General features: G+C 46.0%; 1 protein-coding gene across 3 annotated transcripts in view; it reads left to right on the top strand.

The window, feature by feature from the left end:
* Positions 1-7487, top strand: part of TOR4A (torsin family 4 member A) — a 22876-nt gene extending 15389 nt beyond the window's left edge. For all 3 annotated transcript variants that reach the window (XM_014522421.2, XM_025210411.1, XM_006028967.2), the window contains one exon: positions 4914-7487. In XM_014522421.2, coding sequence (XP_014377907.1) covers positions 4950-6230 — 1281 coding nt within the window. In that variant the 5' untranslated portion in view covers positions 4914-4949 and the 3' untranslated portion in view covers positions 6231-7487. The remainder of the gene's footprint in view (positions 1-4913) is intronic.
* The last annotated feature ends 5739 nt before the right edge of the window (positions 7488-13226 follow it).

Genomic DNA, 13226 nt, shown 5'->3' with positions numbered 1-13226 from the left:
GTCCATGTCCCCCAGTCTCTCCTCACAGGGCTTGTCCTGTAAGCCCCTAACCATACGAATGGCCCTCCTCTGGACCCTCTCAAGTCTAGCAACATCCTTCTTGAAGTACAGCCCCCAAAACTGGACACAGTACTCCTAACTGCAGTCTGACCAATGACTGGAGTGTAGCCATAAAGGGCTACATCCTTCACAGAAGGGATCGGGTAATGAAGAGAGGTGGGGGTGTTGCCCTCTATGTGAAGGAGCAGTACGCCTCCCTACAGGCCAAAGTTGGCCCCAAGGAATGGCCCTCCTCTGGACCCTCTCAAGTCTAGCAACATCCTTCTTGAAGTACAGCCCCCAAAACTGGACACAGTACTCCTAACTGCAGTCTGACCAATGACTGGAGTGTAGCCATAAAGGGCTACATCCTTCACAGAAGGGATCGGGTAATGAAGAGAGGTGGGGGGGTTGCCCTCTATGTGAAGGAGCAGTACGCCTCCCTACAGGCCAAAGTTGGCCCCAAGGAAGAACAGCTTGAAACCCTCTGGGTCAAGCATCAGGGGAGGTGTGGCGAGAGATACCTGACTGTAGGTGTATACTAGAGGCTGCCTAGCCAAGGGGAGGAACTTGATCTAGCATTTGCCTGTGAACTAACAGAGGCCACGCGTGCACGGGACATGGTTGTCATGGGTGACTTCAACTACCCAGACATAACCTGAGAGGAATGCTCGGCCAGCTCGGATCAATCACGATCCTTCCTGACCAGCACCGAAGAGCTTTTTTTGACTTGGGAGGTGCACAGGCCAACTAGAGGCAATGCAGTTCTTGACCTGGACTTGGCCAAAGGGGATGACCTGATGACCAACTTAAACATAGAGGGCAGCCTAGGCAATAGTGACCATGAAATCATTTGGTTCACAGTCTGTCGCAAGGCTGATAAAACAGATACCAAGCTCGAAGTCTTAGACTTTAAAAATGCAAATTTTAATAAGCTCAGGTCACTAGTAGAGAATGCCCTGAGAGACTGTCTTGTCTGACCAACCTCATTTCTTTCTATGATCAGGTGACTCGTCACCTGGATGAGAGAAAAGAGGTTGACATCATATACCTCAACTTCCAGAAAGCCTTTGACCTGGTATCCCACAAGGTACTGATCAGAAAACTGGAAGATATTGGGCTCAGCTGCGGGACTGTCAAGTGGGTGTGAAACTGGTTGCGGGGTAGGACGCAGAGAGTCCAGATGAATGGATCGGTGTTGTCCTGGCGAGATGTGGGCAGTGGCATACCCCAGGGGTCAGTACTTGGCCCAGTGCTGTTCAATATCTTCATCGACGACCTGGATGAGGGGGTGAGAAGCCCATTGGCCAAGTTTGCGGACAACACCAAGATATGGGGTTGCGTGGACACACCCACAGATAGGCTGCAGATACAAGCAGACCTAGACAGGCTGGTATGTTGTGCAGAATGGAACCAGATGAGGTTCAGCGTAGAGAAATGCAAAGTGCTGCATCTGGGAAGGAACAACCCCAGCACACCTACAGGCTGGGCATCGCTAACCTGACCAGCACTACAAATGAAAGGGATCTGGGGGTAACAATAGACACCAGCATGAATATGAGCCGGCAATGTGATGCAGTAGCCACTAGGAACAATAAAACTCTGGCATGCATCAATCGATACATCTCCAGTAAATCCCAAGAAGTGATTCTCCCGCTTTACTCAACAGTGTTGCGGCCACAGCTGGAATATTGCATCCAGTTCTGGGTGCCGTACTTCAACAAGGACGTGCTAAAGCTCAAGAGGGTCCTGAGAAGGGCCACCCGTATGATCAGGGACTTGCATGGCAAGCCATACAAGGAGAGGCTGAGGGATCTCGGACTCTTCAGCCTAAAGAAAAGAAGGCCAAGAGGGGACCTGATTATGGCTTACTGCTATATCAGAGGCGTACATCAGGGGCTTGGTGAACAACTGTTTACATGGGTGCCCTGGGGGAAAACTAGAAACAACGGCCACAATCTCCTGGAAGATAGTTTCAGGCTGAACATTAGGGAAAACTTCTTTACAACTGGGGTGTCCAGACTATGGAACAAGCTCCCCCCAGAGGTGGTGCAATCATTTACCTTAGAGGTCTTCAAAAGAAGACTGGACAGTCACCTGGCTGGGCTTGTCTGATTCCAGATGTCTTTCCTGCTCATGCAGGGGGCTGGACCCGATGATCTTTCGGGGTCCCTTCCAGCCCTATGATTCTATGAAAATTAACTTTATTGGAATGTGAATTAATTTGCTATATCATACATTATGTATAAGAACACAATAGATGATGCCAAAAGACTCAAAAGAGATTTCTTTGGTCCTGTTGTCATTGAATTAAATGTACATCTCTTTTTCATTCATAAAACAAAATCTAGCCTTTCTGAGCATCTTGACAGCACATTTAATGCTTCACTGAAAGTATTTCCACATCTGAGTTAATGTTCACCTGACTTAATGTTTTTAGCTAGAGGTAAAAACAGTCTGCAGGGCTGTGAAATAGGAGCCACCTTAAGAGTAGTAGCTAAGAGACAGCAGAATTGTAGAAGAAAGGATAGCTTAATTAGTAGGACATCAAACCCATTAAAAAGGACAGACGGTTGTTAACACCTATGGAATAAAGAGTTCAGAAGGAATCAAGTAATGGCTCTGAAGTCAAGAGCCATTACTCACTGCTGCCTGAATAGAAATGCTGCTGCCACTACTGGGCAGTTGGTTTTAAACTTTGGGTGGACCAGGAATCACTGAGGCATGGGTGTGGGGGTGCAACTGCAGCCCCTCTGGATCCACCCCTGGAGCTACACATCAGCAGGCAGTGGAAGCACTATCTCCTTGACTTGGTGGCCAATCTCGATGGAGTACACAAGTTGTTCCTGTCTCCCAGGGTCAGGCACCAGCTTCCTGACTTGCTGTCTGCTGAGATGCTTTCTCTGGTTCCTGATAGTCTGGAGGAGTCTCTCTCACTTCCTCATACTCAGGGCACTTCAGGAGAAATGTCTCTGCCCCACTCCACCCTGCTGACTGAGCAGTTGCTGCTTTTTGGGATTTAGAGGGAGTTCTGTGCCTGTCTGGGGAGAGAGGCTGCCTGAGCTTTGCATGTGCCCCTGTGGGGAGGTTTTTGCCAGCAGGACAGGCCTGGGGCGGGATGCCAGCAGTCAGGTTTACTGCTATGTTATAGTTATTGTTCCTAGAAAGCCTAGATTGGTACTTTAGGTTCTGGTCTAGTGCATAGAGCTATCAGAGGAAGCCATTTGCAGTGCACAAGTTTTACTAGTCCCAGTACACCCAGAACTGTGGTCTCCTTGAGTACTCTCAACTGGCTCCTATCTATTCACTTGGTAGTTATATATACATACATGTAGGGTGCTCCTGTAATATCTAAAGCAGTGATTCTCAACCTTTTTAGCTCAAAACACCCCTGATAAGACTTGAAGCAAACACTAGTTCTTAGTGTTTACTCTTATTTTGACTACAGAAAAATAACAAAGTAGTTTTTCTATTGCAAAGAACTCAGAAAGACCACAGCTATGAATTTCTATTTGAAATCTCTTGGTTTATCTTGTGCGTCATGTTTGTGAGCCTCACAGTGCTAACAGTGTGTGGCACCCTGCAACACCCTTGAAAGGCTCTCAAGGCACCCCAGAGTTGAGAATCACTGATCTAGAGTCTTGCGTGTTCTGGTGTGGAGCGGGGTGGTTTGCTTAGGTGATCCAGAGGCTGGAGCTGTTGAACTCAGACTGCACTGTGTAGGGCTGGATCCTTTTTCTGTTTGGGTTTAGGCTGCTGCCTACTCTAGTACTTTGTGGTGGGTGGCAATGTTTGTTGTGAGGCAGCACCAGAAGTTGAGTAGTCTTTTCTGTGTGCTGATTAGCATTGGAAATCAGCCCAGTTTTGCTTTTTACCTGCTGATAAATGTGATAGGTTGTTGCAGCTGTGGCCTGGGTTTCCATAAACGAGAAAGGGCTGGATTAGGCTATCTAAATTTGAAAGCTATTTATTTATAGCTGATAGTTTCTATATGGTGCAAGAAACCTCTGAAGCCTGTCTGACCTCTATCTTGTAAATTATTAACAATCCTAAAATTAAAAATTAATTGTTAATCACAATCAATTAATATTTTAAAATAAAAATTAATAATGGACAGGTCCTCTGAGCCAAATCCTATTTTACTTGTCTTAGCACTGCTTCAACCCAGTTTTTAGATTCTACTTGCACTTGAGTAGCTACAATTACTCTGGGCTTCCCTTCTCAGCAGGCATGGATACTAGGAGCAACTGCTTTACATTGTTACTAGATTGTAAAACCATTTGATCATCTAATTTCACCACCAAGGCCATAGTTACTCCTGTCCAGAGTCCAGTAACTTGTAATTGACTGGTACAATAGTAGGCCACCTTTTCCAGCTGTGGACTGGAATGACCCACCTTGAGTCAGAGACAGGTGTAAGGGTAGGTGGGTACTAGGACCTGCCCACAACTGGCACTTCTCCCTTTGGTGGTAAAAGGAAACCAGCTAAAGCCCCTCACCATCAAAGCTCCATGTTCAAAGGCCAGAAAGAGCTCTGCAGGTTGAATCCAGCTGATTGGCCACAGGTTGCCACCTCCTGGACTTATCTATCTTCCAGAAAGGCAACCATTATCATTTCAGAGATATAAAATCCACTACTTCCCTTTGCCAGCTTATCTAACAGTTGATCACCTTCACGGTGAAAAATGAACCCCATATTCCTAATTTGAATTTGTTTACTTTTCCTTGCCAGCCATTGATTCTTGTTTTACTTTCTTTGCTAGATTAATGAGCATGATTTGCCTCTCTGCAAAGGCACAGATGGACTATGATCACCTCACCTCTGGATCTCCCATTGTTTTAGCTTATTTTCACATTGTCCTTGTGTTTTTCAGAGAAGACAGTCTGAATGGTTCAGAGAAGGTAGCAACATGGATGGAGAGCCACCCTGCACCAAGCCTCCCACCCTTCCTCACAAGATCTCTCTCGTTTCCTCTCCCATGAGGGCAGTCATCCGCTTGCGACGAAAAGTCCGGATCCAGAAGAAAAACCGCTTACAAGTGGATCTCAGCAAGGACAAATCTCCAGAGCTGGTCCAAACTAGGCTGCTTCAAAGGCAGATTTCCCTGAACCGAACAAACTTGTGCAGTTCTTCTATATCCCTCTTTAATCAATCCGGCTTTGAAAATTCTCGGTACTTCACCTTTGACACCTCTAGAGACCTATGTACTCTGAATAAATCCAAACGCAAGAAGCAACGCAGAAAATCCAAGGTAGTTCTGTATCCAGAAAGCTCCAGAAAGTACCTTCCCACAGCAGAGAAGAGTAAAGCAAAGCGTTGTCTTTTCTTGCTCATTGGTATCATCTTCTTGCAGATTCTAAATGCTATTGAGAATCTGGATGACAACCTTCAAAAGTATGACCTAGATGGACTGGAGAAAACCATGCACCGGGAAGTGTTTGGGCAAAAGCTGGCAGTGGAAAAAATTATGGAATTGTTGAAGGACTATCTGGCAACTCACATACATAATAAGCCCCTAGTAATCTCTTTAAATGGCCCTACTGGTGTTGGGAAGAGTCATGTTGGATGGTTGCTAGCCAAACATTTTCGATCAGTCATGGACAGTGACTTTGTGCTTCAGTACCTTGTGATGCACCATTGCCCAAATAAGGAGGCTACTCTTGATTGCCAATTGGATTTGTCTAAGAAGATTTCTGACATAATAACCAGAGCGGAAACAGAGGAGAAAATACCACTTTTTATTCTAGATGAAGTTGAGCATATACCTCCAGTCCTACTAGACACGCTCAGCAGATTCTTTGAACCGAACCAGACCAATGAGTTCCTCAATGCCATCTACATTTTAATAAGCAATATAGGGGATAGTGAAATCACCAAGTTTGTCACTCAGAATGTTTCCACTGAGGATTCGCTCAGCAGAGAACTCCCAAATCTCATCCAGCCTTTACTGATCCACATCCATCCTCTTTGGAATTCTGCTGATATCATCCCATTTGTTTTGTTGGAGAAGAGTCATGTCATAGAATGCTTCATGGAGGAGATAAGGAGGGAGGGACTGTATCTTAATCAGAGCCATATAGAAAATTTAGCAAGTCAGCTCTGTTATAACACTACAGGGGGCCGGCAGTACTCCAAAAATGGCTGCAAGCACGTTGGGTCCAAAGTCAGTCTACTGCAGCGACCTGTATAAATAAGAAGTCAAATCCTGTTCTGAGTAATTTGCAATCAACTGAGACATTCCAGACTTGTTGTACTGCCAATGACAGCAGAATTTGGCTGATGCTGCTTTTCCGCAAGCAGGTAGATATGACGTTGTCCCACTGAGCACATAAGTGGGTTCCATGAAACAGAAGAGTCCAATCACCTCTTCGTTGGCTAAACTCTGTTCTCCTATTGATGCAGTGGGGCTTATCCACTGAATTCCCACAATTCTATAAATAAGCCCCTGCTAACTAAGTCCAGAGTAGCTCTCCAGTATTTATTGCTGTTGTGTTAGGATGCCTAGAAGGTGAGAATAAACCCACAGAACATGTATAGGGAGGGTGCAAATTGGTATGTGGGAGATGGTGGGATTTTTGGACTCAGCACACCTAGTTAGATCTCCTTTCCTCAAACTCAAATTCTGCAGCCCCTTTGCTTTTCTGCTACCTGGATCTCGTATATAGGCTAAGTGGATAGAAATGAAACTGGTAGACAAGAGGAACATCTGAAGTAACTGAAGAATGAGACTGTTGCTCAAACAACCTTAATCCCAGAGCTCTGCATTCTTTGATTCCCAGGAGGTGGGAGTCTCCTGGAATGTGTTTTCCCATATTTGATCAGCTTGGAAGCTGTAGCCCTTCAGAACCATTAGTAACCTAATCTTTGTCACTTCTAGGTTAGAGTCCCGCAATACAATTTTCCTAGTTAGCCCTGAAGATTACTTACTAATCTGCTTAACTAAAGGGTTTTATTGAAATCACCTTTTGTATGAACCCTGCTGCTTCTTTTCTTAAGGATGCAAATTCACAGTGTTTATTATCTGGAAAATTATAACTGGCTATTGACAGAGGTCAGGTAATGCACATCAAAAAAAGCCAGTTTGACCTGTTTATGCATGCCGCTGAGGTCTAAACCAACTACTCTTGGGGGAAAAAACCCAAGTATCCTCACTGTGGAGAGCTCAATGAAGCCACTGCTCTGTGTGCAGGGATGGTGAAAAACATGAAAAAAACATGAAAAAAATGTAGGTTGCAAGAGGAATGTGAGAGGAGTATTCACCACTGAAAACATTATACTGCCATTCTTATGGTGAGAGTAACTTCCAGCTTCCATGATGAGTTTCTATTTCTTTTCTTTTTTTCTTCTATAAAATTTCTGGCTCAGAAATTTGTTTTTTGCAGAGTTTGAGAGAAATGTACACACCTGCTTTGGTGTGGGCCATTAAATCCTGACTGGAAACACTGATTGTAGTCTAGCCTTTCTGTGTCTCCGTGATTGCTCAAAATCAGCCCACTGCTGTCAAATTTCCCCCATGGTTACATTTCCTTAAACATGTACATACTAGTTAGGCTGGAAGGAAGTGTAATGAAGCAAAGTGGGTGGATGGCATTAGGAACTGTGGACACAGTCTTGTTTGACTTGAATGTAGTGGGCTGTAAGGCATTATTCTTGGTTCTTTGATGCCGAACAAGCAGTTTCTTGCCATTGATGCCAGTGGGAGGGAATGAGGTCTCATGTGTATTTGTTGCCTAGAAGCACCTTTGAAAGAACTTTGGTTTGCATAGGCCATGTTGCTCAGCCATCTGTAGCATTTGCTTCATTATGGTTTGTGTGCGTGACTAGATCCCTTTAGACATGATGGCTATGAATCAATACATGAGAAATGGGAAGATCTGTGTCAGGGGTGGAGTTTGCCCCTCACTAATCCTGGGTCCCAAAGACTTCCATCATCAGAACTGGTGCCAGAGCAAAAACCAGAATGCCACCAATAAAACCCTTGAATGCTCATTTTCTAGGCTTGTTTCTAACCTATTTGCCTCCCACATTTCTCATTGAGGATGCTACAGAAATGCTGTGAAACTGTGCTCATTGGATTTCCTGGCACATGGTAGGGCAGAGTTGTACCTTATAGACTAACTAAATCAGAGCTACATAAGTGTTCATAAGCAACAGTTTACTTCATCAGATGCTATGAAGGAGCTGCAGAAAGCAGAGCTTCTAAATAGAAATCAGTGGTTTGAACACAAAAGATTGGGAAAGGAGAGGAAAAGGGAGGGCTGTCTCTTCTCTGGCACATGCCAGAGATTTATTGATGTTCCAGACTATAGAGGCATATAGGTGAATGTAGCATGGGGGAACATGTTGCTGCCTGTGAGTGAACCTTGTCCCGGTTTTTCATGCACAGAACCAACTGGACTATTCAGGTACTTGCTGTTAGTATTATAATATCATTCTTAAAGGAGTCAGATGCTAAGGTTCTCTGCTAAGAGAGACATTGCCATACTCTGAACACAAATGATCCAAGTCTTGGCATTGCTAGCTGAGCATACTACTCCTGCATATTGTGGTGTGTTGGAGATGGGCTCATACTTGACCTGCAGCATTGTGAAAACCTGCCTTGTAGAGAAGGGCATTTAGTAGCTAAAGAAGAAAGAGGGCCAGAGAAAGAGAGATTGTGACTTAGCAGTTTAGGGGGAGAGTACTAGATAGCTGAGTCTGTCCTAACAAAAGATGCCTGGGATATTCAGATGTACAAATCCAGGCTGAATCAATTTCACAGGATGCAAACTTGAAACCTGGATTCATAATGCAGCTCAGCAATATCTGCCTGGAAGACAGAGCTCAATCTTCATTTTTCACCTAAACTGTGAAATTCTTTGCTTGTGTGGATTTAAGCCCAGATCCTACTTCTTCTGCTATGAAAGCTCTGAACCATACCCAGCTCTCCTTGTCATTGCCTCCTTCCCCTATTTGTGTTGGTTTAGTGACTGGAGCACTGGGAACCAGGTGACCTTTTTCCACTTGGATTTTACCATGATATCACTGGATGACCTTTAGAGAGGCTCAGAGACAGGAAGTGACTCATTGAAGCGGGGATCATGACACAGAACTTGCTCAAATGCTCCATTATTTGTAAATCACACTGGCATCCCAGATGGAAGGGATCAGACATGGGCAAAACATCGTCACCATTTTGTCAACAGGGAGGAAGTGAACGCTACGTATTGATGCAAACTCTGGCCCTTTGTTGAGTCTCCCCCATCCTCTTTTTCCTTCTGAATGTTCCTTGCAGGATAAACTTCCTTCATTAGGCAGTTAATCTTTTACCCCTCTGTCTGTGATGAATTTCCCTGTGGTTGTGTGTGGAATAGTTTGCTGGATTTTACTAGGGGTATGTGACATGACCACAAGACTCTTGGTCCTCATCTTGATTTTGCTTTTCAGCAGGCCCACTGTTGTTCCACTGATTTTGAGGAGGAAAATATATGGTTGGATTTATGCATGGCAATGTTGCCTTGCAGGGAGGATGGGTGAGGTCATGCTTCACTTAGGACTGAACATTTAAACGTTGGGTCACTGAACTACTTGAATCCTTCTCCTGGGTAACTTTCAAGTTTTCTTACAACATTGTCCTCCCTGTTTATTTGCTTATGTCTGGTTATCACATTTCATAGATTTCATAGACATTAGGGCTGGAAGGGACCTCGGAAGATCATCGAGTCCAGCTCCCTGCCCCAGGGCAGAAGTCAGCTGAGGTCACAGGATCCCAGCAAGGTAAATGTCCAATTGACTCTTAAAGGAGTCCAAAGTAGGTGCTTGCACCACCTCTGGCGGCAGTCTGTTCCAGGTCTTGGGGGCTCGGACTGTAAAGTTTTTCCTTATGTCCAGCCTGAAACAGTCTTGGAGAAGTTTGTGACCATCTGACCTTGTCATCCAATGGGGTGCTCTGGTGAACAGGTGTTCCCCCAGATCCTGATGTACACCCCTTACATACTTATAGGCAGCCATCAGGTCCCCCCTGGGCCTGCACTTTTCCAGGTTGAAGAGGCCCGTAGCTCTCAGTTTCTCATCCTAAGGCCCATTCTCCTGCCTTCTGATCATGAACGTGGCTCTCCTCTGGACTCTCTCAAGCTTCTCTACATCCTTTTTAAATTGTGTAGCCCAGAACTGGATTCAGTACTCCAGCTGCGGCCTCACCAAGGCCGAGTACAGCGGCAGGATGACATCCTGGGATTTGCTAGAAAAGCATTTATGGATGCAAGCCAAAGTTTTGCTCACTTTGCCAGCTGCAACATCGCATTGGTGGCTCATATTCATCTTGTGGTCAATCATGACCCCCAAGTCCCTTTCAGCCGTGGTGCTAGCAAGCATAGCACTGCCGAGCCTATAAGCATGCTGCGGGTTTTTCTTCTCAAGGTGGAGTACGCTGCATTTTTCGGACTTGAAGGCAATCATGTTCTCATCCACCCATTTTCTGAGCCTGTCAAGGTCAGCCTGGATCACCATCCTGTCCTCGGGTGTGGACGCTTTTTCCCAAAGTTTGGTGTCATCACCAAACTTGGCCAATCCGCTCCTGACACCAATGTCCACATCATTAATGAAGACGTTGAAAAGGGTAGGCCCAAGGACGGAGCCTTGGGGGACCCCACTGGTCACGGTGCACCACAGTGATTGATTTCCGTCTATTACCGCTCTCTGGGTTTGACCTCAGAGCCAATTCCCCAGCCAGCAGACTGTGATGTAGCTGAGGCTGCAGTTGGCCAGTTTTTCTATAAGACAATTGTGGGATACCAGATCAAAAGCTTTTTTAAAGTCAAGATATATGATGTCAATCTCTTCTCCCTTGTCCAGGTGATAGGTCACCTGGTCATAGAAGGAGATGAGATTGGTCAGGCAAGACCTACCCACAACAAACCCGTGCTGGCTATCCCTCAAGAAGTTGCCTTCAGCCAGTTTGTCAAGAATGGTCTCTTTGATGATTTTCTCCAAGATCTTCCCAGGGATGGAGGTCAGGCTGATGGGCCTGTAGTTCTCTGGATCTACTTTCCTCCCTTTCTTGAAGATCGGCACCACATTGATCTTCTTCCAATCTTTGGACACTTCGCCTGAGCACCACGAGTTCTCGAAGAGCCGTGCCAGTGGCCAAGCTATGATGCATGCCAGCTCCTTAAGTACCCTGGGGTGTAAGCTGTCTGAGCCAGCTGACTTGAAGGTGTCCAACCTCTCAAGGTGTTCCTTCACATGGTCAACATTGATGTAGGGCAATAGTTCTCCCTCACCCTGGCTGTCCTATACCATATTGGGCAGAGCCACCACTTGGGGCTGGTGAAAAACCAACGCAAAATACCCGTTGAGCAGGTTGGCTTTTTCCTAGGTGTCAGTTGTCAGTTGACCCATATGGTTTAGCAGGGGTCCAATGTTACCCTTGCTTTTCCTCCAACTCCCCACATATCTAAAAAAGGACTTTTTATTGTCCTTGATACATGTAGCCAGTTGGAGCTCAGTCACAGCCTTGGCTTTCCTGGTTTGCTTCCTACAGGTCCAAACCAGTGCAGAATACTCCTCCTTTGGGGTGGATCCAGCCTTCCATCCATTATAGGCCTTTCTTTTTAGATGCAGGAGGTCCACTAGTACCCTGCAGAGCCAAGCATGCTGCTGTGCCCTTTTGCTGCCTTTCCTCCAAGATGGGACAGATATTGCTTGTGCTTTCAGGGTCGCTCCCTTGAGAAGCAACCACTCTTTCTGAACACCCCTCCCCTTTGAGTCATGGTCCCCTCCTGAGCTTGTCAAAGTCAGCTTCCCTGAAGTCGAGGACTTCTGCTTTGCTGACTGACTTGCCTGCTTTACAGTGGATGGGGAAGGTGATGAGCTCATGGTCACTGTCTCCCAGTTTCCCTTTGATTGTTAGGTCGCTGATTAGGTTATCCCCCATTGCCTGTACCAGGTTGAGCAGCGCTTTGCCTGTTGTCGGTTCATAGACTTCTTGAGTCAGATAGAGCTCATCCATACACATGAGGAAGCTTTGCGACTGTTCAGATGTGGCCGAGTGCCCTTCCCACGAGATGTCTGGGTAGTTGAAATCTCCCATGACAACCATGCACCGGGAGCATGCAGCCTCAGCTAGTTCCCTGGCGAATTCCTGATCAAGCTCTTGATCCTGGTTAGGTCTGTAGTAGACCCCCACCATTGTGTCCCCTGTGCCTCACCACGGATTTTGACCCAGAGGATCTCCAACACTGGGAGACTCCAACATATGTTGGCCCACCCCTCCACTCAACCAGCGGAGCAAGCTTTGACCCCACCTACTTGGTCTGCCATAGCAGAGCTCTACACACAATCTTCCACACAAACCCCTTCATATGAAATGCTCTATAAGAGAGATGCTCTATACTAGTCCATAATTCTCCCCTCCATTCTGACATCCATCAAACAGTGATGACAAAGTGGCTGGCAGCTGGGCATCACTGTCACGACACTTATGTATCTGTTAATTTATAACTCAATTCAAAAGCACTTACAGATGATTCGGAAATCTCCAGATCTAGCATACGTTCACCTCACAATCTTACCCTCTTTCCCAGCACTGCAGAGGTGACGTAGATCAGTGAAATCATCCTGTCTGAGTTTCCAAGCCCTCTATGTTTCTTGAGGGTTTTAGTGAGAACAATTTTCAGTTTGGGTTCTTTATTCTCAGAAATGTCTGACCAATATTCACACCCCTAGCTCTTGCTTAATAGTTTGTCTAGGTAAAAAAGTGATGGTCAGAACAATCACAGAAGCTGTCCCGGGGTGAATGGCATATTTAGGGTCCAGGCCTGTCCTTGCCAGAAACTGTAAAACTCTTGCTTCAGAAGGTGGACCCTGGCCTGGACACCTGAAAGTGAGTGCAGCTAGGATAAAGGTATAGAGGCCAGAGCCAGTCAGTCTCATCAGACAATGCTTTGTGACTCAGGTGCATGGAGAAAGGAAATCCCAGGTTCCATAAAACAATAGCTCATTAGAACAAGTTCTGCTGGACTCTAGCTTGCTTCCTGATGGTGTGGAGTCAAGTTTACTTTGCCTCACTGGGCTTGCCCTTCTGCTCAGTCCCTGACTCAGACAGACAGCCCAAGTTCCCACCCGTCCCCCAGCCCTGCCCATCAGGATGCTCTGTGAAGCCTCTAACTGGAGCCAGAACTATTCTTAGCCAGGTGCTATGCTGAGG

This window comes from Alligator sinensis, unplaced genomic scaffold (genome assembly GCF_000455745.1).
Source record: "Alligator sinensis unplaced genomic scaffold, ASM45574v1 scaffold610_1, whole genome shotgun sequence".
Taxonomy (NCBI): Eukaryota; Metazoa; Chordata; order Crocodylia; family Alligatoridae; genus Alligator; species Alligator sinensis.
The sequence above is the reverse complement of the archived record's forward strand: the minus strand, read 5'-3'. Positions and strand labels throughout refer to the sequence as shown.